General features: G+C 56.0%; 3 protein-coding genes and 1 long non-coding RNA gene across 5 annotated transcripts; 2 read left to right on the top strand and 2 right to left on the bottom strand.

The window, feature by feature from the left end:
• Positions 1 to 1,361: 1,361 nt before the first annotated feature.
• BET1L (Bet1 golgi vesicular membrane trafficking protein like) lies at positions 1,362 to 5,285 on the top strand. Of its 2 annotated transcripts, none has more exons than XM_025862022.2 (4): positions 1,362 to 1,522; positions 2,293 to 2,384; positions 2,665 to 2,721; positions 2,859 to 5,285. In XM_025862022.2, exons 1-4 carry the CDS (start codon positions 1,504 to 1,506, stop codon positions 3,024 to 3,026), a joined length of 336 nt encoding a protein of 111 aa, XP_025717807.1. In that variant the 5' UTR covers positions 1,362 to 1,503; the 3' UTR covers positions 3,027 to 5,285. The 2 variants fall into 2 exon arrangements, with proteins under 2 accessions (XP_025717807.1, XP_025717806.1); XM_025862021.2 differs by lacking the exon at positions 1,362 to 1,522 and adding an exon at positions 1,532 to 1,819.
• A 1,158-nt stretch (positions 5,286 to 6,443) lies between these two features.
• Positions 6,444 to 10,480, bottom strand: CIMAP1A (ciliary microtubule associated protein 1A). Its single transcript, XM_025862066.2, has 7 exons — positions 10,346 to 10,480; positions 9,823 to 9,939; positions 9,119 to 9,319; positions 8,604 to 8,705; positions 8,290 to 8,411; positions 7,362 to 7,502; positions 6,444 to 6,755 (listed from the first exon to the last, which is right to left on the bottom strand). The coding sequence occupies exons 2-7, from the start codon at positions 9,929 to 9,931 to the stop codon at positions 6,666 to 6,668; spliced, it is 765 nt and encodes a 254-aa protein (XP_025717851.1). The 5' UTR covers positions 9,932 to 9,939; positions 10,346 to 10,480; the 3' UTR covers positions 6,444 to 6,665.
• Positions 10,481 to 10,680: 200 nt separating this feature from the next.
• On the top strand, positions 10,681 to 20,334 carry LOC141371886 (uncharacterized). Its single transcript, XR_012377177.1, has 3 exons — positions 10,681 to 10,864; positions 16,768 to 16,893; positions 20,237 to 20,334. It is a non-coding gene; the product is annotated as an uncharacterized lncRNA (long non-coding RNA).
• On the bottom strand, positions 11,679 to 15,561 carry SCGB1C1 (secretoglobin family 1C member 1). Its single transcript, XM_025862075.2, has 4 exons — positions 15,438 to 15,561; positions 13,091 to 13,228; positions 12,281 to 12,480; positions 11,679 to 11,838 (listed from the first exon to the last, which is right to left on the bottom strand). The coding sequence occupies exons 2-4, from the start codon at positions 13,143 to 13,145 to the stop codon at positions 11,806 to 11,808; spliced, it is 288 nt and encodes a 95-aa protein (XP_025717860.1). The 5' UTR covers positions 13,146 to 13,228; positions 15,438 to 15,561; the 3' UTR covers positions 11,679 to 11,805.
• Positions 20,335 to 23,458: the final 3,124 nt, after the last annotated feature.

Here is a 23,458-nt window from a genome sequence, read left to right as displayed (position 1 = left end):
GGGGCCGGGGAAGCCGGGACTGTGTGCGCCGCGCCGCGGGGCGGGGCCAGGGCTGCGCGCGGCGGAGGCGGGGACTGTGTGCGCCGCGCCGCGCCGCGGGGCGGGGCCAGGGCTGCGCGCGGGAGAGGCGGGGACTGTGTGCGCCGCGCCGCGGGGCGGGGCCAGGGCCGCCGGCTCCTTAAGGTGGCCAGACCTGGGTCGGCTGACTGGAGCTTGAAGGTTTTGCTCGGGAGTCGGCGGAGATTTCAAAGATCCCACTAGGTGATTGTTCGACCTCGGGGTCGAGTCGCCTCCGAACCTAATAGGGACCTCTGCTTCTTGGGCTGGAAACCCCAGCAGGCGAGGGCCTTAGCCCACCCCACCAAGTCTCCCACCCACGCCCCTCGTGATGCACAGAACAAGCGGAAGTCGAGGGGAAAGCCGAGGTGGAAAGGACTTTGCAGCCCCGGGACTACTTGGTGTGTTCAACAGGGGTCTGAGTACCTATCGAACGCTAGGTCCCTGCTTCCGTAGAGCTTGTGTTCCAAAAGTGAAGACAAGGAAAAACGGACAAATAAGACGGCTTGAGGCAGTCATAGCGCTGTGATTAGAAAAGGGGCCTGGTGGGCTGCAGAGGGGTCTGAGGAAGTGCCATTTTTGCTGAGACTGGACGGTCCAAAGGGACCTGGGGGAAGGTCGTTCAAAGCAAAAGGAGCGGCCAGTGCAAAGATGGGAACGGCCGCGGTGGGAGAAAACAGACATCCTCGGAGCTTAAAGAAAGGGGAGAGTGGGGAGGGGTCCGGATGAAGTCAAAGCCCGATCGTGTGTGACCCAGATGCAGAGTGGCCTGGACTGAGTTTCCCCGTCTGAAAGGCAGAGGTGATGCACGTTCCCGTTTCAGTGTGTCGTCGGGAGGACTAAACGACACGCAGCAAGTGCTCCAGTACGCTGGCTTGGTGTCCACTGTGCATCAAGCCTTTGTTGGACGTCCCCTCCCATTCCCAGAGCCCAGATGCGACGGCAAGAAGCACTGGCTCCTACCGTCCCTGCCACCCCCACACTCCCACCCCTCGTTCTGGCCACGTTTTCCTTCTGAATGCTTCACCCCTGCATCTTCTGCAGCGCTCGCCCGTTCCGGGCGCTGGTCTCCACCTCGTCCCACGGCAGTAACGGGGGCCTACGTTCGCACCGCAGCCTGGCGGGGTGGAGGGCCCGGCGCGCCCCCTTCCAGCCTCTCTCGCGGGAGGAAGCGCCTGGGAGCGCTCCCCAGGTAGGACCTGACCCCGCCTCCGGCGCGATTGGCCGCTAGAAGTGTCTGTCCTTGCGGTCATTGGCAGGGAAAGCCCTAACGGCCCGCCCCCTCCCCCGTCCGGACGTGAAACGGACCTTGGCCGGAAGTGGGCGGGCCCGAGCGGAAGAGGCGGGGTCGGGGGGCCTTCCTTGCGACTGCGCCACGTCCGCCGAGGCTGCGGCCGCGCGGCTGACGGAGGCCCGAGGCCGGGGCCGGGGTCGGGGCCGGGCGCCATGGCGGACTGGGCTCGGGGTGAGCGCGAGGGAGCGAGCCGGGTGGCGGCGCGGGCGGCCGTCACCGACGGGGCTGCCCGCAGGAGACGCTGCCGGCGGGCGAAGCCGGGCTGCCCGCGCCGGGGAGGGGTCGCGGGGGCCCTCCGAGGTCGCTCTGCCTGGGGCCTCGGGCGGGTTCACAGGCCCCGGAAGCTAGCGCTGGGGGAAGGGGCCTTACGTCCTCTGAGAGCCCCTGTTCTCACCCGGGAAGCGGGATGCTGATGCCGGCGTCGCTGGGCTCTTGTGACTTGAGGAATGAACGAACGTGAAGTGGTTGGTAGGGTGTTAACATCCCCTCCTTTGGGGTGTGTGCACGTCAGCGATTCGTAGGGCCGGGCCCCGGTTGGATCCGTCCCGTTGAGGCGTCCGGCCCGCGGCAGATTTGCACTCCGGACCTTGGGGGGGAGGCGTTTCTGACCCACCTGATGTCACAGAGATTCGGAGTCACCTGGCCTGGTGCTAGTCACGTGTCAGTTCTCAGCATGGATCGTGCGCTGGGGTGCCGGTGCGTTCTGCCTGGGGCATGTTCGCAGGGCCAGGGCTCACACAGGCCGGCATGTGTGAAGTCCATGCAGCCGACCTTGGCGTAGGGTCGGGCCTGCTTAACGGACGTGAGCCCAGTTCCCCGAGACTTCAGCTTGTCCGGGAAGAATTGGAGCGAGAGCCTTGAGGCCACAAACGGCTGATGTGCAGGGATCAAGGGCAGTGCTCACAGGTAGATGCGCCCCCTCAGACTCTCCCTTCTCACAGCCCAGAGCCCCGCCGCTGTGGAGGAGATTCTAGACCGGGAGAATAAGCGGATGGCCGACAGCTTGGCTTCCAAGGTCACCAGGCTCAAATCGGTCAGTGGTGGTCCTCCCTTCATCTCTGCCTGGCACTCGAGTGGGGGCCAGAGGGAGGGTAGAGGCTGGGAAGGGGGTCGGGTTGATCCCGTCTTCCTTGTCTCATCCATGGCAGCACTCATCTGCGTGAGGCCCAGGTGACACCTGGATCTCCTGATCCCTGCTGGTGGCACTATGCCTGGCAGAGTTGTTGGCAGGGTCTGCTGGTCTCCTGGGGGGGTCAAGTGCCATCCACTGTGTCCTCCCTGGCTTGACCTTGCCCCTTCTGTGTCCTGACCAGCTGGCCCTGGACATCGACAGGGACGCAGAAGACCAGAACCGCTACCTGGACAGCATGGTAAGGGTCTGCAGTATGCGCGGGCATCGCGGTCAGCTCTGCCCCACACTGTTGTGCCCCCAGTGTTGCTTGTGGCGCCTGCGTGGCAGTCGTGGAGGTGCTGCCCCTGTGTGACCTTGCTGGGATTCCTCCCTCAGGACTCGGATTTCACAAGCATGACAGGCCTGCTCACGGGGAGCGTGAAGCGCTTTTCCACAATGGCACGGTCTGGGCGAGACAACCGGAAGCTTCTCTGTGGTATGGCCGTGGGCCTGATCGTGGCCTTTTTCATTCTCTCCTATCTCCTGTCAAGGGCAAGGACTTGAGCCACTAGGAGCTGACTTCTGTGGGTGCCTGGGGCAACCTGGGTCTTCCCCTGCCTGGTGTCCTAGGCTCCAGAGGACCTACCTGCAAAATACTCCTTTGAAATGATGGTCGTGGCTTAGGGATTTTCTTCCTGTCTGATGTGTTCATGGCTGCCTCTGATCGAGTGAGCTCATGTTGGCTGGCCCCATGTGTGTAAGGGTCTCTTTCCCTTGAGGGAAACCAAGGCCCAGGCCCCTGTGCTACTCTGGGTACGAAAGGCTCTGGCAGAGCCAGGTGTGAGCAGAGCCTCTGGAAATCCTGGACATGGCTACCTGTGGCCCGCAGCCCTTCCCTTGTCCCTTGGGGCTCTGACGTCTCAAGGCTCTGCCCTATGCGTGTCTCTGGGTAAGGCCACGTCTGATGCCTGAGGTGCCTGGAGCTGACACCGGAAGGGGGTTTGGCTGTGAAGTTGGAGCACCATCTCAGCTCAGAGATTGCAGCTCCCCTTGGCTAGGGCTGCTGAGTATGGGCAGATCAGCCTCGCCTGCCCTCCAGACCCTCGGGGAAGGGCAGGCGATTGTGGATGAAGAAGTAAGTGGACCACAGCCTTGGCTGGAGGCACTGGGCCCTGCTCCTTTTGGATCTCACAGTCTTGTATCCAGGAGCAGAAACTCCCATTTTCTCAGGATTCAAGATCGAGCCAGCACCAAAGATGTGTTTCTGGGGGACCAGACCTCGAGAAGCAGTTCCACCTGGCGTTTCAGAGTCAGGCAGAATGTGTGTTGGGGAGGCGCCTTCTGTGGTTTGAGACAGGAGGCTTCCCTACAAGGACTCTCCTCGTGGGGCCGTGGGTCGCTTCCTGAGGGTCACCAGGCAGCTTCTGCTCCACCACGTGAGGCCCTTCAGCAGTGAGCTCCCTCACTAAGGGCACTCTCAGTTCTCCCCCCAGCCTCTGCGGGCTGCCCTCCATGCCCGCCTCTCCCTGGGCCCTCACTGCCCACTTGGCCAGCCCCATGTTCACACAAACCAAAGCACAGGCCCGCCTGAGCCAGTGGCTTCTCACCCCATGGTGAGGTGTCGGCACCCTCATTGTGCATAAATACGTGTAAGAAACAGTTCATCATCTGTGTCCTTCCCTACCCTTGTTCCTGTCTTCTGCCAGTGCAGTCACTCGCGCTTACCCCCAGAGGACTGTCAGCTCTGCCCCACACCGTGCGCTGTGCAGGCCCCTGGTGTGACTCTCACACGCTGACCGCACCTCTGCTCCGGTCTCTGGCTCTGGCCACCTCACCTTCAGCACTGCTGCTGCTCCCTATTCTCCCTTCTGTGTCCCTTGTCTGTCCAGCAGGCCCGGCCCCTCCTCACATTGTCACCACAGTACTCTTCTCGCATTGGACCTGCTGGGCTGCTCAGCCTCCTGGAGGAGGGGGACCCTACCTTCCTACTTCTGAGTGCTGTGTTCTGACAAGAAGCTGATCTGTAAGATCAGCTTACCTGCCTCCCTGTCTGTGGGGCTTTGGTATTTCCCCTGACTCCTTGACATTCCTTTTCAGGCCCCCATGGTCCTGCCTCCCTCCCCAGTCCCCACGCACTATGGCTTTGAGTTAGCCATCTCATGTTAAATCTTGTGATGGGGGGGCATGTCCACTGGTCACCAAGCTTACTAGACCTGTGTAGTGTCTCCGTCTGGTGGCATATTGCAGATGGACCCATACCCTGCATCCCGCCTGGGCCTATGGTGCTGACCTCTTCCTGAGAACATGGCTCAGTTGTGGGAGCCGCACCACACTACAGATTCGATGCAGGCTGGTTTAGATTTTGTGTTTCGGGTAGTCTTGATGAGTGCTTTCTGCTGTCCCCCTGAGACCTCAAGCTGCAATGGTCTCTCCTAAAGCCCCCATCTCTGCCTCCCCGCCTCCACTTCCATAGCTCTTTGTGGCCCTTCCGGCTATTTTGGGGTCTGGGTTTTAGTTCCTTTCTGGTTTACCATTTTGTTTCTCATTGCACTGGGATGGATTCCATGATGGGGGCATGTCAGCTCTGCTGCCGACCTGTCAGAGCCTTTGCCCTCCTCCTGCCTCGCCTCGGGCGCTCAGCACCTACCCCTGGCGTAAGTGCGGTTTGCTGACGTTGGTCCCTGAAACCACCAAAACAAAAAGGACCTGCGGACCCGACCTGTGCCAAGTGAGGACATTCTGCCAAGCTTTATCCCACAATTCAAGAACAAGGCATTTAGCAATAAAGATTTGGAATAAACAGCTTCATGACGAAGTGAACAATCTTTGGTGTCCTCATTTTCTTGGGTGCCTGAGGGTTTCATCTGGAGCTGACCCTGGTCCACAGACTGGCCGTGGATGCTGGTGGTCTGGACCCTACCTCCTTCCCTCTCTGGTTCTGTCATGTCCCTGCACCTTTCCTCACTTCTTCCTCCTACCCCCAGCGGGAGGTTTCTGTCAAGTTTCTATAACCACCGCTAAGGGTTAAATGAATAGACGTGAGGTACTCGGAACACAGCCTCGTGGTCCCAGCTGAGAGGGTCAGCGGCCATAGTATACTTCGTACTGCTACAGCTGGTGGGCTCACAGGGATGACCCTCGGGGCCACCCACCCTGCGGGCTTCACAGCAGCCTTTCCCCAGGGCTGCGGTGAAATCCACACTCCACTCTTCAAGGCCTGGCCTTGGACTCCAGGCAGCCTCTGGAAATGCCTGTCTTTGGCCTTACTCAGGTGCCCCCTTCCTGGCCCACGTCCTTGTGCTTCCTGTGTTGCCTTTGCTGTTAACAGATCACCTTAAAAAACTTAGTCACAATTAGAATAATTTATGTCTTACGGTTAGTGTGGTTGGAATTCCAGACCAGCATGGTGGGGACGGCCTAGTGGCCGACCTGAGCCTGGGGCTGCTGACACCTGAAGGCTTGGTCACGTGCCTGCAGTTGGTGCTGGTGTGCTTCCTGCCTGGATGCTGATGTGGCCTCACCAAGTGTTGAGCTCACGCCACGGTGGCTGGTGTTGGAGTGAGGAAAGGGAGGGGGTTGCCTAGCTCCACAAAGGAGCTGTTCCCTTTGTATGTTGTATGGCCTGGCCTCAGAGGTCATGCAGTATCACGTTACTGAGGGTGGTCACAGGTTCTAGTCCAGATTGAAGGGGAGGGGCACAGACCTCATGGTGGAGAGCCGGTCATAAAGGGACAAGACCCTGGGGAAGGGGCGGATGCTGGTGTGACCATCCTTGGAGTGTACAATGAAATGTGACGTGCAGGGCCCAAGGCGGAATTAGGAGGGCGGGCGTGGCAGGGTGTCCAAGGGTCCCAAGCCCCCTCTCTGCTCAGACCCCAGGCCCTGGAAGCCAGGATAGGACCCAGCCACCTAGGCAGGAGCCCCTTTCTGGGAAAGCTTGATTCTACTGCCAAGACAAACTCATTACTAATGCAATCTGTGATTTATTAAATATCTGGGCACAGCAGGAAATGAGATTAGCAAATGGGAAAGCATCATAGAAAAAATAACTGGTCACAACTGTCCAAACAAGTATGCTCTGCCCTGCAGGGCCAGGCTGGCCACAAGCCCAGCTGGTGGAGGAGGTGTCCTGAGCCCACGACCCAGGGCATCTGTGGTGGGAGCATGATGTGCAGAGGCTCTGGGGTAGGGTGGGGGCCAGGGCTATTCTACATCCACCACCAGGGGTGTCATGTAGTCGGAATGTTTGACGCCAAAGGTGACGACGGGGGCGCAGGGCTTGGTCACTGTCACCTGGGAGAGGAGAGGCTGTGAGAAGAGCTGGTACCCCTGCCCCGCCTGACGGGCTCTGCCCTCCCGGGGGCCAGAGCTGCTGACAGTGGCTTCCCTGTGCCTCCTGCACCTGGGCCAGGCTGACGGCAGCAAGACCACACTGCCAGGTTAAACAGAGGCCGTTGTGTGGTGAGTGCTCCGCACACTAACTGTCACTGGTTTCTGGGGAGGCAGACCCTGCCAGCTGGGGAAATGGATGTGCCACGAATGCCTAGCATGCTAGGGGTGCATGGCCACTGTGACCCTCACGGGCCCTTCCCCACCACACCCACTCTGGGCTTGCTCCCCAGCTACTCCTCCGGCCTGTCCCCCCCCCCCCCCCACCGGCTCTGCCCCTGCCAACCCCACTCCCCCGGGTTGTGCCCCCAATAACTCAACCACTCTGGCCTGTGGTCCCTGCTCCCCAGGCTGTGCCCCCCCCACTCTGGGTGGTGCCCCTGCTACCCCTCCCCACTGGGTCATGACCACCCCCACCTCCTCTGGGCCATGTCACCCCCATCCCCACTCCCTCCTCACTGTAACCCCCCACCCCTCACCCCACCCCTCTGGGCCCTGCTCTTCCTAGACCTTCTCAGGACTGTGGGCTCCTGGTCCTGGCTTGAGGGTCTTGTCCCCTGGGGGCTCCACCCGGGCTGCCATGGTGTACTGTGGAGCCTTGAACTTTGTCACCTGCACATCCGTCTGGCGATAGGCTGCAGGACCTGGGGTCTAGGAGGCAAAAGAGGCTCAGACAACCTCAGCTGACAGGGCATGTGGCTCCAAAGGATAGGGGGCCAGCATCGGGCAATGGGTTTCAAGCTTGAGCCACTGTGTGTCTGTGTGTCAGTGGTCCCTTTTGTCCCCAGACAATAGTCGCACCGTGGGGATGACCTTCTCTGTGCGGGACATTGCCCTTCCACAGAAGCCTTGCTCTGGCAATGACACCCAGTGTGTGCCAGTCCCAGGCTTGTCCCTTTGGTGTGTGCTAGAGAGGCCCCTTTCCAGCTGGGACTCTGTCCTGCGGGACTCGATGGCGGTGAGATGGGCGGGCAAGGTCAGCAGTGCTGTGACGCCACCTTGGCATTCTCCCCAGGGTCCTCAAGCTCCCAGGCATGTGCTCACCTCAGGGCCTTTGCACTGGCTATTTCTGCAGCTGGAACGCTCCTCCCCCAAATATCTCACAGCTTTTCTTCTTCTTCCCATCTTCCTGTAGGCCACTCTATCAAAGGCTGCTCCTTGCCCTCCCCGCAGCCTTCTGTAAAGCCCCTTCCCTGCTCAGCCCTCCTCATCACTGTTGCTCTCTGCATCTTTGTCCATTGTCTGCCCCTCCTCACCCCTAGACTGTAACCTTGTGTGTGTGTTGGGGGGGGCAGGGTGGTGCCAGGCATGTGGCAGGCACCCAGAGGAAGAAGAACTGACAGGCTTCAGTCTGGTGGCGCCGGGGTCTGGGGGAAGGGGCCAGATGGGCCACCTCTGGGGGATGAACAGTGCTGCGCCCTGTCGGGGGGACCCTTGCCTTGTGCAGGTCGTCACTGAAGCTGCCCAGCTTGCTGCGACCCTTGATGGAGAAGGAGGGCTGGGAGGCCTTGCCGACAGTGTGGGGCCCCATTACCACAGGTAACATGTAGGCGGCAGGGCCTGCGGGGTGCATGGGCATTGAGTGTCAGGCTGGACAGAATCCTGCATCCAGAGTCTCAGATGGCTCCTTCCCTGGGGCTTTCCACTTCCAGGAGAGCAGCCATCAGGTTGCCCTGTCTCCCCCACCTCCCCCACCACCCATGTCATGATCCCCAACCCGGTCGGATGTTGGCTGTCAGGGCTGCTGCATACCTGGGGTGCTGTCCACTCGAAAGGTCTTGGTCCGGGCAGAAATGGAGTGGCTGGGTGCTGAGTCAAACACGCATTTGGTAGATTTCTCTGGAAAGTAGTCACCTGGCTCGGGAAAGGAGTGGAGGGTGTGCTGGGAGGGAAAGGACCATGCAGACAGGCTGCTGGCCCTGCTCAGGGGGTCAACTGCAGGTGCAGGGCCTCTAGACCCCAATACAGACAGTGACTGAGATTGGTCGGGGGTACTGCAGGAATCGGGGGACAGGTGCAGCTCTGGAGGAGGAAGGGCCAGGCTCTGATGTAGGCCTGGTGCAGGGACTCAGGCCAAGAAAAGTTCAGGCCAGAGTGGGGCCTGAGGGTCTCCAAGGCTGCTTTGGGCCCGATGGCACCCCTTGTGAGGAAAATGAAGGGTTAGGAGGCCCAGGACGCCTGTGTCCCCTCACACCCTCACCTTGACAGGACACGCAGTAACCATCAGCAGGGCTGGGCAGGGCTGCGGGTGGGCCAGAGTCACTTACCAGGGCCAGGGGTCATGATGGTCTTGGTGCGATAGCGCCCCAGGATGGAGTAGGCGGGGCCGAGGTCCTTGCCAGTCCTCAGTATCTTGGGGTTCACACTGTAGCGGGGCCCTGGGGAGCAGTTCTCTGCCAGGAGCATGGGGGCCCCCCGGAAACTGTAGGCTGGTGCACGCAGCTTGGTGGGTGTGTGCTTCACAAAGCCTGTGGGGCAGAGCCTCTGAGCAGCCTGGAGCCAGACACCACCCTTCTCCCCACCGTATTGTCCCCAGAGGGGTTCATGGGCTGGGAGTCAGGGATGAGCCCTCAGCCTCCCCAGCCCTATCGCACACACCCACCCCTCAGAGCCCCTCCTAGACCGTCCCTAGACTCTCCCCAGGCCTGCCCTAGCCTCATTCCAGGCACCCCCCCGATCCCCCCAAATCCTCCCCAGACCCATCCCAGGCCCCTCAGGGCCAGCCCATGTACCCCCAGACCCTCTTCAGGCCTCCTCAGTGCCCGCCCCAGGCCTCCCACCCCCCAGACCTTCCTTAGACCCACCCCAGACCTGCCCCATGCCCTCCCCAGACCCCCATCAGACCCTCTCCAGGCCCTCCCCAGGCTCAGACCAGGCCCCCTCCCCAACCCTCCCCAGGCCCATCCCAAGCCCACCTCAGACCTGGCTCCTGCCCCCACCCCAGTCCCATTCCAGGCTCCTAGGCACTTACCCGTGGTGGGTGGAATCAGGTACTTGGGTCCTGGGCTGCTGTAGAGGGCCATGATGGGCCCCCGGGGGCGATGGGGCCTCCAGGTGCCCACCCATACTTCCTCTGCCATGGCTGGCTCTGTCCATGGGACGGGAGGTTGACCAGGGGCTGGGAAGACCCAACTCCTCACCCCGTCCCTGCTTTGTCCCCACTGATGGGCAGAACTTCAGGCCACAGTCTCCTCAGTGAGCTCTTGAGCTGGGGCCCAGACTTACAGAACTTCTGCTTGGAGTAGTGGGCTTGCTCTGCCCTCACCAACGCTAAGAGGAGGAGCTCCAGACACTCGTGTGCATGCCCAGAAGGGCTGTCTCTTCCAGCCCTCACAGACCACCCCTCCCTGGCTCTAAGGGGGTTCTGGGCAGGTTTCTCCTACTCAGAGGACCCTAGGCATTACTGGGCAAGGAGCGGTGGGCAAAGGTGGGAAACTTCTTGGCTGAGACTGTGCCACGGGGTGGGGGGCAGGCCGTTCCAGAGGGGCCCTCACCTCTTTGGTCCGGGAGCTGCGCTCAGAGCAACCTATGGACCAAGCCTTCTCAGAGGCGGTCCCGTTGCTCCGGCCTCAGTGCCAGGGAGTTCCCGGAAAAGGGGCATGGAGAGGTAAGCCTCTCCTCTCCCCAGGGGGCCTGGAGAATTGGGGAGGGGCCCTAGCCCCCAAGCTCTAGAATGTGGCTCTGTGGGACAGCAGGTTCTAGATCACTATCTGTGTGAGGGAGACAATGGCCTCTGCCCAGGGAACCCCCACCCTCACCACGCATGGTTCAGGTTGGGACTTTGCTCTGCTCCTCATTGCAATGGGTGGGGCAGGGGCTCGGAGGGCAGGAAAAGGGACAGCAAGGTTCTGTACTGGACAGGGAGGCCATGGGGCCCAGAACTGGAGTGGCGGGGGACCGAAAGTTGTGAGGGGCAGAGAAGAACATAGTCAGCTCTGCCCCCAGTGAAGACCACTGACCCCGGGGAACTGAAACACAGGAAGGCTCCAGCAGTTGGGATCCTGGGATCCAAGGTGAGGGTTGGGGAGTTGGGGTGGGGAGCTGATGCTCTCCCGTGGAACCTTTCTCAGACCCTGCTCTCCCTCCTGGGCCGCTGCTGGCTGTGTCCACCCCTCGGAGCATGGGTGTCCTCAAGAGCAGGTTGCACTTTCTTCTTGACTCTGTCGAGGTTCCTCTTGGGGCTACGGCTCAGGTCTGCATTTCTTCCAGGTAGACTCTTTACTTGGGTGATTTTGGGGAGATTGCTTTCAACCCCTGGACCTGTGCCATTGTGTATATTTATTATCTCGGAATGACAGCCTTCAGAGGCAGAGCGCCCCCAGCCTGACCTCCCTGTCTTGGCCATGTCCTCTGCCTGGGGCACTTTGTCCCTGCCTGCTCTGAGTCACTGCTCCTGCACCCCACCACTGCCTCTGCCGGCCTTCCTGTGTCCATCCACCTGCCTGTCTATCTGACTTGCTCTGTCCACATGGGTATCTGGTGGGTCTGCCCTCTGTGTGGGGCTACTTCTTTTTTTTTTTTTTAAGATTTTATTTATTTATTTGACAGAGGGAGACACAGTGAGAGCAGGAGCACAAGCAGGGGGAGTGGGAGAGGGAGAAGCAGGCTCCCCACGGAGCAGGGAGCCCGATGCAGGGCTCGATCCCAGGACCTGGAATCATGACCCGAGCCGAAGGCAGACGCTTAACGACTGAGCCACCCAGGCGCCCCTGTGTGGGGCTACTTCTATGTGCGTGCTCTGTGGATGTGACCCTGTGTATGTGAATCTCCATGTGCGTGTAGTTGTGCCCTGAGTGTGGGGAGAGACAGGAGCCAGAACCTGAGCTGCAGGAGGCTTTATTGATTGAACAGTTTTAGGGTACATTCACACACGGGGAAGTGGTAATGGGGTGGCGTGGCCATGGCTGCTTGTGTAGCTGGTCCTGTGGCTGCTTGGAGCCCTGACTGGGGTCTGCTAAGCATCATCTTCACTGCCCAGCACTTGCACCTGGAAGGCAGACAGGTGTGGGCCAAGAGGGGTCCTATCCTTGGTGACCAATAACTAGAAAACCCCATCTCCATTGGGCAGACAGAGCCAGGCCGGCCCCTGGGGGACAGTAGGCTCTAGCACATTTTGGCCAGTCCTCTCCTAGCAGCTGGGGAAGTGGTGTGTGCACCTGTGTGGATGTGTGCGTGCACTTGTATGCAGGTGTTCCTATGCATGTATGTATGTGTAGGGGAGGCTAAGGGTGCTCTGTGGGGAGTGAAGTCTGGGATATCTACTTCTGCTGACTGCGGCATGTCAGCTGTCTGTAGGGGTGGTAGGCTGCATTGGGGGGATAATCAGGAGCCATGGCATTTGGTGGAGGGCCAGTAGGGCAGAGCCGTGGGTCCTGCTGGGGCTGCAGGCATTTAGGGAATTGGGTGCCCCCACCCCCCAGCCACGGTACCAGCAGCTTGACCAGCTCCGCCTTGTGCATGGGCTGTAGGTCATCTATGCAGGACTTGAGCTCAGTCAGTGCTGCCTTGGCATCTGCATTGACGTTGTACTTGCCCAGGGGCCCCTCGTACAGCTCCTCTGGGGACCCCACCAGCAGCGTTTGCAGGAATTCCATGAAAAACTCACCGCTGTCCCCCCCGGTGGCCAGCCCTGTATGGTGGGAGCGGGATGACACCAGGACAGGAGGATTGCATTCCAGCCCATGACCCCAGACTTCCCAGCACTCCAGCCTCAGCATCCAGACCTTCTGCATCAACTCCCATCTCACCTGCCCTGCGGTGTGCCTGCACGATGATTACCCCGCCTCTCCTCCCCCAGATCTTCCTCCCTACCTGCCCACAGACTCCTCCTGTCACCCCTAACCCCCCTTCCTCCCTCCACTCTGGGTTTCCCGGCATCTCCAGGGAAGGAGTCAGACCCCTAAAGAAGCTGGAATTTCCCCTCCATGCGAGCCTGGCTGACATGGGGCTTGGAGGGTTGGGCTCAGGCTGGGCTGGGTTGGTGACATCGGGCTTGGTGACGCTAGGGCTGGGGCAGAGGTTGGAGCTGGGCTGGGTGTGGGTGGGGCTGCGTGGGGACTGGGGTCGGCGGGGGCATCAGGGTCGTTGCCCACATCTGTATTCTGTGGTGGAGTCCCGCCGGGCACCTACACAGGCTGCTGCCCATCACTGTGAGGGGCCTAGTGCCTGGGTTTTCAGCTCCCCAGGTCCCCATCCATCCCCCAAACAGGGACCCTGCTGAAAGAAGCACACAGACTCACCGCAGGAGCAGAGCAGGGTGAGGGCCACCAGCAGGAGGGTGCTGCTCCCCTTCATGGCAGACAGCGGAGGTCCCTCAGGAGCTGCCTCTGCAGGCTTTATGCCTCACAGGTGGCACCTGGCCTGGGGGCGGGGCCAACCTGCCAGTCAAGACCTTGGCAGTGAAAGTGTAGGTTGGGCCGTGGGGGTTGGGGGGTGAGGGGTGTGTCCTCACCCCTGGCTCCCCTGGGTGTCAAGCAGCAACAGGCTTGGGGCGCTGTGTGAGGGGTGGTCTGCACGTGGTTTTGGGTTGAGTGGATGTGGGAGAGGGTGAGATGTGAGGGCGATGGGGAATAACAGTGGGGGCCAGGATGCCACAGGCCTCTGGCCATGCCTGCTTTGTGGCTGAGAGTGGTAGGCTCTGGGGTTGGGCTCAGGCCTTTCTTTTGTGGGGGGATCCCCCCTCTGCTCAACATGCCTGAGGGTCTCCACTGGGGAAGGCGTGGGGGCTTCCTGGGCCTGTGGATCTGGGTAGTAGGAGATGGGCCCAGTGCTGCAGGAGGTGGGTCTCAGAGAGACTGAGGGGCCAGGAGCCAGGTCACCCCTGGGGCCTGGTGGGATTGTCCCACCACTGCAGGAAGCGAGGAGGGGCCACAGTCTGAGACACAGCTTCCTTCTGCGGCAAGGCCGGCCCCGAGAAGTCTAGGTTCTGGGGGAGATGTTCGAATGGAGATAGGGGGCTGAGACCCCTGGGTCCCCAACCAGACCTGCCCAGGAGCAGCCATTCCTGTGTGGGACCTGGGCCCTCTCCTGTCCCCTGCTGCCATCTGGTGGCTGATGGTGTCCTCAGGGTGCTCGTGAGGACCCAGGGGTTTTAGCCCTTGGCCAGCCCTAGCGGCTCCTCATGCAGCATTTGGGGACGGTTTCCACCTTCCCCAAACTGCTCTGGCTTGATTACTATGGTGTCTTTGTCACCCTTTGTCACCCTGTCCCTCACTCGTCTTTAGCTGGCCCTGAGGCTGTCACAGACAGCAGACCCTTGTCCTGTTCTCAACCACTCAGGTGCCTGTTTACAATGAGTATTCTGCAATTCTCTTTGCTAACATGCAGTAAGATCCAGAGGGGTATATCCTCTGGATATACACGGCTCATACACAGAATTCCAAGAATACAGGACAGAGAATGTGTACCAAGATCACCTGTAACACAGCAATGTGGCTGCCTCAGGGAGACTGTACTTGAGGCCATGTGGAGCCCCTGTCCCCAAAGGCCCCAGGGATCATGGATTCTGAGATGGCCACAGCCTCCACCTTTGCTTGATGCACCCATCACTTTCTTTTTTTAACTAGATTATTGAAGTACGGTCAACACAAAATGTTACATCAGCTTCAGGAGTACAACTTAGTGACGCCACGATTCTGTACCGTACTCAGCGCTCCCCACGAGAAGTGTAGCAACCATCTGTCCCCGTACAAAGTTACTGCCCCGTCACTGACTCATTCCCTATGCTGTCCCTGTCACCATCCTTCACCCATCGGTCTCTGGCCGCCTGTTGCATCACCTGGGCAGATGTCTACAAATGCCAGCCCCGGGCTTCGGCATAGCTCAGAAGCAGTGTTCCCGGGGGGTACAGCCTGGAAACTGTTTGTCTGAATCCCTCCCGATGATTCCGACAGTCAGGGCTGGCCCTACTGGAGACCAGCCTGCCCAGCTCTTCTTCTTCTTCTCCATTTTCCTACCGTTTCTCCAGCTTGCTGTCGCTACTGGAGGTGGACTGGGTGCCCCCTTGGCTGCGTTTGGGTTGTGGCTTTTCTTCTTCTCCAAACCGCAGCCCCTGGAAGCGCAAGCTATTAGTAGTTGCCCTGCAACCCTTCCCGGGCACCGTCCGAGACACACTCTCCAACCACCTCACAGTTGAGGAGGACGTGAACGGAGGAGTCAGTCCTCCTCTGCTGCCGACTCCGGTTACCAATTGTGGTGACTTTGCTTGCACATACCTAATCCACCTAAGGTTCTGACCCCTCCCCTGGCCACCTGACCTTCACCTGCTGCAGTCAGCCACTGCCAGGGCCACGGTCCCGGTCTCCACAGCACCAATGGCAGCACTTCCCCGTTTCTAGTTCAGGTGAGCCTCCTGATGACCACGTCCTCTGGTGCCCAGCAGGTATTCAGGGAGCACCCTGGCTGACTGCCACAGTCCACATGCACTTCCCGGCCCTGACTTTACTGCACCATCGTGACAAGGCACCCCTCCCTTGCTCACAGCCGCGCTTCCCGCGCCCTGCCCCTACCCCCAGCACTGGGTGACCCCTGCCCACCCCCTCTCTTCTTCCACCTGCTACCTCAGCAGATCTCACGTCCAGAACTCACCTTGGGTGCGTCCTTAGTGCTGCTTATGGCTTCCAGGTCTCCAGGGTGGGTGTCCTCATGTCCTTTGAGATGGCTACTTGTCACACTGCCAGTCTTGGCTTACCCTCTGGGCCTTGGCTCTTACTTCACCGAGAAACTGAAAGAAATCAGAAGACAAACTACACGCCGTCGCAACACTATATCCACCGGTGTGCCTTTCCTCACAGGCATATATTTGTGTGTCCTCCTGTTGTGTGAGAGGACCTGTCTGCACACACACACACCAACGGCACGTGTGCCTTCTCCCCAAGGAGGTGTTCGCTGCCTCTTTCTGCAACATCGGGGTGGTATCTCTACTGCATCATCCTTATCAGCATATATTCATGCTGTAACACGACCCGACTTCAAGCAAAATACAGCCACACACAAGTGCCCCCTGACACTGGTGATGGAGGCCTGCCCTTGGCTCTCCAGACTCTCAAGACACCCCTGTGTCTTCCTGGGTGCCCCGGGAGGCTCCTGGCCTTCTGTTTTATGGTTGGGTTTGGCTAACAATGAGGGACCAATACGTTCAGCATCCATTAACTTTAGAGGGATGGATCTTTATTTGATGGAAAATTATATTCAAAACATTCTACCAAAAAAAGCCCACATTCTATTGATTCACAAGGTGTTTGGTTACAATTTTCACAGATGTGCAGATACTAAGATAATATTTGTTAATTGTGGAATTCATGATCACAATTCGCAGAGCCTCTGTTCTAGTTTTTGAATATTCATTTGTGCCCTATGGTCTTCTGTGTCCTAATGAAGAAAAGTGGTATTCTGTTCTTGCACAGAAATATTAAGCTCATTAGATATTGAAGATGTCAGACTGTCTGATTCATGGTGTTAATGAGCTGGGGCCACCATGGCTTTGCTTCTTGCAGAGACACTAGGAGCTCATCTATGGTGAAACATCCTCAGCTGGACTCCTCCCCTTGATAACCACCGTATCTAAAAATCCATCAGCATTTGCTTATGAGAGCTTCATTATGATACACAATAAAGAGAATAATTCTAAGTTTAACCCATCAGTTGTTACACAAGCCACAATTTTACCGCCTCTCTAAGCACACTGCTTGGGTCAGCTGACGTTTTTCAGGAAAGGCACAGTCACTAAATAAAGCAGGGCTTTGACTGAGGTCCTGGGGCTAGCTCATCACTCTGGGAGGCTGCTCCAGAGCCCTATTCTCACTGTGGCTGTGCCATCAGGACACACAACACAAAACTCAGTCTCCAAACTAAACTGGTTGGCAACGTAGCTGTGCATGGTTTCACATGATTCAGAGCTAACAGTTTCATTTACCAGCTCCTTGATATGTTGAGCGGTGGTGTCTTTGGAAAGTTGTACCAAACAAAGCTCTCTGCTTCAGACACACCCAATATTTTCAAGGAACGACTTTCGTGCTTCCAGTCCGTGAGTACAGCAGCAATTGTAAGTACTTGTTTGGTCTTAGCAACCACAAGTGCCACTTTGTCGAAAGCCTGCAAAGTATTTAAGTTTATATATGTGAAATATTGAAAATCTGGTTCTGTCAGCTTCTAAGCTCAATGCCCTTTCTTTCAAGCAATTTATTTGGTTTTGCACTTATGATGTTTTATATGTAAATGCCCCTCTGATAGTCTCAACACCTCACCAGCTAGTCTATCATTGCAAATAGCACACAGAAGTTTTAGCCTTTCACCATTAACTAAAATGGAACCAAGGAAACAAGAGAGTATACTTCCAAGTTCTAGGAACATGAACTCTGTCTTCATTTCCTTGTCGTCATGGTGTTTACTGATACTGCCCCATTCAGAAGAGCAGCACCTCTTCTTAACAATGGCAATCTTAGGGAAGAATGCTTCCTAAGTCAGTGTTAAACTATGAATTAAAAAACCACCTGGGTGGCTCAGTTGGTTAAGCGTCTGCCTTTGGCTTGGCTTGGGTCATGGTCCCAGTCTCCTGGGATCGAGCCCCATGTCAGGCTCCCTGCTCTGCGGGGAGTCTGCTTCTTCCTCTCACTCTCCTCTGTGTTCTTTCTCTCTGTCTCTCAAATAAATAAATAAAATCTTAAAAAAAAAAAACAGTAGATTAGGGTTAGGGTCAGGGTTAGGAATTAGGGTTAGGATTTGTGTTCATGGGGGTGCTGAATGTATGCCTTGGCTAAGGCTTTCATTCAAAATCCTCCTGCTCTAGTTCCATTCTGGTCTTCCAAGTGGCAGGATTTCCTTCCGTGTTGCTGGCCGAGTCTTCTGGTGTTGGTCAGGTGTCCCAAACTCTCTGTTTTTCAGACCTAGGCTTTGGGCAAGGGTGGTGTCAGAGCCGTGACTAAGGTTAGGGTTAGGACCCTGGAGCTTGGAGGGTCCAGTCTGCCAACAGGGTGGAGATCTCTTTGGAGGACAGAATTGAAGGCAAGGGTAAGATTGAGGGTCAGGCTTAGGGTTTGTGTTCAGTGTGTGGCTGAATGTGCGGGTCGCTTTAGGGTTTTATTCAGAACCCTCCTGCACTAGCCCCATTCCTGTCTTCCAAATGGCAGGGTGTCCTTCTGTGTCACTGACTGAGTGTTCTGGTGTTGGTCAGGTGTCCTGAATCCCTTGTTTTTCAGACCTAGCTTTTGGCCCTGGGTGGTGCCAGAGCCATGACTAGGGTTAGGGGTAGGGCCCAGGAGTTTGGAGGCTCCTATTTGTCGGCAATGTGGAGACCTCCCCGGAGAGCTGAGTTGTGGGGGAGGCTTAGGGTTTGTGTTCGTGGGAGTGCTGCATGTGTAGGTTGGCTTAGTTTTTCATTCAGAATCCCCCTGCTTAATCCCCATTCTGGTCTTCCAAATGGCAGGATATCCTCTGTTGCCGTTTGAGTGTTGGTCAAGTGTCCCAAATCCGTTGTTTTTCAGACATATTGTTTGGGCCTGCCTAGTGCCAGAGCCATGACTAGGGTTAGGGTTAGGGCCCAGGAACTGGTAAGATTGTTTATCCTGGCATTGTGGAGACCTCCCTGGAGGGCTGAATTGAGGGCGAGGGTTAGGGTGAGGGTCAAGCTTCGGGTTTCCGTTCAGTGTGTGGCTGAGTGTGTGGTTGGCTTAAGTTTTTATTCAGAATCCTTTTGCTCTAGCCCCATTCCTATCTTCCAAATATCAGGATTTCCTTCTGTGTCACTGACGGAGTCTTCTGGTGTTGGCCAGCTGTCCCAAATCCCTTGTTTTTCAGACCTAGGCTTTGGGCCTGGGTAGTATCAGAATGATGACTAGGGTTAGGGTTAGGGCCCAGGAGCTTTGTGGCTGTTATCTGCTGGCAGTGGGGAGACCTTCCCAGAGGACTGATTTGGGGGAAGGGTTATGGTGAGGGTGAGGGTTAAGGTTTGTGTTCAGGGGGGTGCTGAATTTGTGTGTTAGGGTTAGGGTCCAGGTGCCGAGAGCTGGGAGCGTAGGGACGTGAGGGCCTGGGGCGGTGGGGCAGGGGTGTGTGTGGAGGGGCCGGGGACCTGGGGTCCACGCTGGGGGCAGTGGGGACAGGGCCCAGAAGGGCCAGGTGCAGGGGGTGGGGACGGTGGCTTGGGTCAGCGGGCATGCAGAGTCATGGCCCTTCTGTGCTCTTAGAACCGGGCGGCCTGAGGCAGAGTGGGCAAGGGGGACAAGCCGGTGACATACGAGGAGGCGCACGCACCACACTACCTCGCCTACCGCAAGGGCTGGCTGTCGCTGCACACAGTGAGGGGCCGCAGTGTTGGGGGATGAAGTTCTCAGTCATGGCTGTCACACAAACACCAGATAAACGCGTGCGGAGGCTTGATTCAACTCCTCGTCATTCAGAGGTTTTCATTCTCAGATTTCGTATTCCCGAATCACTGTGGGACGTGGGCAGAGCAGGCACCCTGCACACACCTTCCCTGCTGAGGGCGCTGCCTTCTTGTTTCCGCTCATGCTGTAAACAAGTGTTCTTTTCGAGCTCCATTAGTGCCCCATGTTTACAGTTTTGTGCTTTTTGTCGGTGACTTTGCTGCCTTAAAATAGCCCTAATGCTGAAGTGTGAAGCACAAGAAGGGTGTGATGTACATTGGGGAGAAAATATGTATGTTAGGTAAGCTTTCTTCACGAGTTACGATGCTGTTAGCAGAGAGTTCAGTGTTAATCGGTCGTGTGTATTAAACAAGGGGTCTTTAAGCAGAAACACACACGAAACAAGGTTATATATTGATGTGTCTTAAAGGGCACGCAGAAACTGAACCCCTTATATGCCCTAGGAGCAAAGGTTCAGTGTTCCCTAACTCATTGCTCATGGTGACTTTATAGAACATAACTACTGGGAACTAATGAGAATCAGCTGTGTTTTGTTCAGTATGAGGCTTCTCAACTTGGGTGTTTTGAGATCCATCTGTCTAGAGAGCTTAAAATACAGATTCCTGTCCCCCACCCTTTTCAGGTCCTGGTTCTAAGGTCTGGGGCTGGGTGTGGAGACTCTTCAGGCATACTGTACGAGGTGTAGGAGTTTCAGGATCTACACTGAGAATCCACTGGTTGAGGCCACGGCCCTGGATGGTGAGAGAGCTCATGTCCGCAGTCTCAGAAGTAGCTGGTGGCCTCATCTCTCTGGGCCAAGGGATGGCCAGTGCTTCTGTAAACGTCCAGAAAGAGTGGGGAAAGGCTAGACAGGAGAGGATCATCTGAGTTTTGTGCCCTGCGAAGGCCGCAGTCCTCCCTTTTGTAAAACTGATAATACCTGCTTCACAGGATTTGTTTGTGAATGTCATGAAATAATGTACTTTGAACTTTAAAGTGTTATTCCTTTTATTCCACTTGTAGAAGAAGAGAGAAGAAGCCAGGGTGGGGGTGGGGGTGGAATTGAGTGCCCAGACTTTTGGATGTTACTTCTGGAGTTTCTGCTGGGTCTTCGAGGTGCCCTTCTCCTTTCAGGTAACCTGGATGGGGAGAACCATGCTGCAGAGCGAACAGTGGAGGATGTTTTCCTCCGAAAGTTCATGCTGGGCCCCTTCCCAGGGTGTCTGGTCGACCAGCTGATCCTAAAGCGCTGGGCTAACCAGTTGGAGATTTGTGTCCTGGTCTTGAGGCAGCTGCCCGCACACAAGTTCTACTTCCTGGTGGGCTACAATGAGACGCCGCTGTCCCACTTTTACAAATGTCCCGTCCGTCTGCACCTCCAGACTGTGCCCTCCAAGGTCGTGTATCAGTACATCTAAGGCAGTCCCCTTTTCTGCATCAGGCTCTAGCCTACGAAGGACGGAACCGTGTGGGAAAGGAGTGAAGTAGAAAAGGGGAAATACATCCCCTCACTGTCTCGAGGATTCCTTTTCAAAGCTGCTGTTGAATAAATAGACCTTCCGTCTTGTCTTGCCTCTTGGTTTGTCTTTCCTCCTTAGAGAAGAGAACTAGAGTAGGGTTTCTTCGAAGATGCTCCCTCCAAGGCTCCCCAAAAGGCTGCCAGTTGTTTGAGGTTTGGGTGATAGCCATAGTGCAATGAGTCTCTTGTCACTTTACCAGGAACTTTACATGGAGTTCTTTGTTTTCTCTCTTGTCACTGTACCAGGAACTTTACCCAGAGTTCTTTGTTTTTGTCTCATTAATGTTTTTAAAATTTGAAACAATATGGACATGTGTGAAGTCAACCATGAAAGTTTCTTGTAATTCTTCCACAGAGAGAACTACTATGAACAGTTTATTTCCAGATGTACTTTTCCCCTCCAGAAATACCTTAAGGGATACTCCCTGCTTATTAAACAAGCTTTGAATTGAGCACCTACTCTGTGCCACAGATTCTTCTGAGTGCTTGGAATTCATCAATGTACAAAACATTCTCTTCCAAGATCCCTGCCTTCGTGACACTTGAATCCCCGTGGAGGTGGACAGGGAGGATTACGCAGCCCTGAGGACTCCAAGCAGGTGAGGGAGGTAGACCTACAGCTCAGTACAGGGGAGCATTTCAGGAAGTGGCATCTGCAAAAGCTGCACACGGTGCTGGGCTGTGGGGCAGAGATTGCTGACCAACTTCACTCTGACACTGATCTTGACCCTCACCTTGGCCATGATCCTGGTACACTTAACCCTGAACCTCAACCTCACACATCCTAATCTCAACCCTGACCTTGACTTTTTCCTTCATCTGTAAAACCTTGCTCATTCAATGTTTACAGATCATTTTATAGATAAGTACAAGTGTGACTTTGTTGAATTTTTAAAATAAACTAATTCTTTTAAACTGTTAAAAGTATAATATATTTTAAAAATTCTCGGAGTTACTCTTAAGGCGAGCAGAGGAAGACCCACGGGCCTGGAAAAAGGCTGTTATTATTGAATATGTTCAGATCTACTTAGGAAACAAGTATGATTTATATTCCACTTATTTTCAGAAAGAATTTGTGTCAACTAACAGTATTGAACCCACACAAAATAGTGCAGTTTGGAGGAAAACAAAGTGATAATCAACAGCCTCAGGGAGCAGAGAAAGAGCCACACCCAGGAGCAAAGAAGACAGACCACGGAGGCTAGGCTCAGGCCGATTTGCATTCTGTAGATCCTCTGGAGCTAGAATGCCCCCAGTGCCCCTGGGGGTCGCGGGTCAGGCAGAGCGCATACCCTGATGCTGCACTGTTGTAACCAGTGACAAGTCTCCTGGTCACTTCCTCCATGAGACAGCCCCCACCCGCTGACTACTCCAGCCTGCTTCTTGCAACTCCCATTCCCCTTTTTGAGCCTCGTTTGCGCTAATGTTTACTCACTGTTGCCCCCGTGTGGCCACTCTTCAGATAGCACACGGCGGAATGTTTTTCAACCTACCAAATTCAAGGGAGAATAAGATAGAATAAGGTTGGCCCTTGGATCCCCTAGCTCCTAATAACCATCAAATAATTTATGAGCCATATTCTAAATCGAGTATATCTTAACTTGATATTAGGGTTAGGGTCAGGGTCAAGTTGAATACATTAATTATGTACAGCTTTTTGTATGTCAGTCATAACGCCATGAAGTGTTTTTAAAAAATAAAATGGGAGAGGGCGCCTGGGTGGCTCAGTTGGTTAAGCGACTGCCTTCGGCTCAGGTCATGATCCTGGAGTCCCGGGATCGAGTCCCACATCGGACTTCCTGCTCAGCGGGGAGTCTGCTTCTCCCTCTGACCCTCTTCCCTCTCGTGCTTTCTATCTCTCATTCTCTCTCTCTCTCAAATAAATAAATAAAACAAAACAAAAAAAACAAAATGGGAGAGAATATAGTCACTCAGAGCACTGAGCACCTTTCCTGTCACAGTAAGTATGTAACTAAACATAAGTATTGTTTAACCTTAGCTGAGGACCGGGGGCTGGTCCTACAGGTACTTGGCAGGTAGCATCTGTGGCCAATCTCCCCCGACACCCACACCCAGCTCAGCACAACCTCTGCTATGCTCAAGGGCAGCCCAGAGAGACCAGGTCCAGGTGTGGCTCCCTCCTGTCAGGCATGGCTTCCTTCCGACAGGTAGAGAAGGTTTGTTTTTCCTCAGACACATGACATCTTCTGTTGGTTACTTGGTATCTGCCTCCCCTTTGTGTCACCCTGGTCCTTAACCTTTAGCTCCTGTGAGAACCTGGGTTTGCAGATTTCTGTCGACATTTCAAAGTGTGCAGATCTGTGTTGACTTTATTCCCTGTCCTTGGGTTGGAGATAAAGGCAAGAAAAGTCATCATACGATGAAAGTAACAAAAATAAGTATCAAGTGTGCTCTGCGCCCAGTACCTCAGACTTGAAAGAAATGGCAAAGCACGTACTTCATGTTATACACAACCAGCTTTAGGGACTCATATAAGCATGTAAAATGAAATTGTACCTGAAGAAATCTCATTACTTGAACTTTTGCCTTGCAGAAGAGATTTCAGCGACACCTCCCCCTCCCCCCATCATTTCCTGTCTGGCCAATGCCCTGTCACACTGACACATGTAGCCACAGAAGGACACAACTGTGACACCCTCCTGGAGCATTCCCCGTCCCCCTGCCCCTGCTCTGGCCAACCCTGCACACCCCCAGTCCTCCTGAGC

Source organism: Callorhinus ursinus, unplaced genomic scaffold (genome assembly GCF_003265705.2).
Source record: "Callorhinus ursinus isolate GAN/ISIS: 27379988/994484 unplaced genomic scaffold, GSC_fseal_2.0 scaffold118, whole genome shotgun sequence".
Classification (NCBI taxonomy): Eukaryota; Metazoa; Chordata; class Mammalia; order Carnivora; family Otariidae; genus Callorhinus; species Callorhinus ursinus.
Note: the sequence above shows the minus strand (reverse complement) of the source record. Positions and strands in the feature narration are given on the sequence as shown.

What these genes read in the sequence shown, in the direction of transcription:
- CIMAP1A (XM_025862066.2), bottom strand. Translation starts at nt 9,931, where the DNA reads ATGGCAGAGGAAGTATGGGTGGGCACCTGGAGGCCCCATCGCCCCCGG. An exon ending in TCGAGTGGACAGCACCCCAG is followed by an intron (nt 8,412 to 8,603) that starts GTATGCAGCAGC and finishes TGCACCCCGCAG; the next exon opens with GCCCTGCCGCCTACATGTTA. An exon ending in GAGCCCACAGTCCTGAGAAG is followed by an intron (nt 6,756 to 7,361) that starts GTCTAGGAAGAG and finishes CTCCTCTCCCAG; the next exon opens with GTGACAGTGACCAAGCCCTG.
- SCGB1C1 (XM_025862075.2), bottom strand. Translation starts at nt 13,145, where the DNA reads ATGAAGGGGAGCAGCACCCTCCTGCTGGTGGCCCTCACCCTGCTCTGC. An exon ending in CACCCTGCTCTGCTCCTGCG is followed by an intron (nt 12,481 to 13,090) that starts GTGAGTCTGTGT and finishes CCCACCATACAG; the next exon opens with GGCTGGCCACCGGGGGGGAC. An exon ending in CGGAGCTGGTCAAGCTGCTG is followed by an intron (nt 11,839 to 12,280) that starts GTACCGTGGCTG and finishes TCTGCCTTCCAG; the next exon opens with GTGCAAGTGCTGGGCAGTGA.
- BET1L (XM_025862021.2), top strand. Translation starts at nt 1,798, where the DNA reads ATGAACGAACGTGAAGTGGTTG. An exon ending in GAACGAACGTGAAGTGGTTG is followed by an intron (nt 1,820 to 2,292) that starts GTAGGGTGTTAA and finishes CCCTTCTCACAG; the next exon opens with CCCAGAGCCCCGCCGCTGTG. An exon ending in AGGTCACCAGGCTCAAATCG is followed by an intron (nt 2,385 to 2,664) that starts GTCAGTGGTGGT and finishes TGTCCTGACCAG; the next exon opens with CTGGCCCTGGACATCGACAG.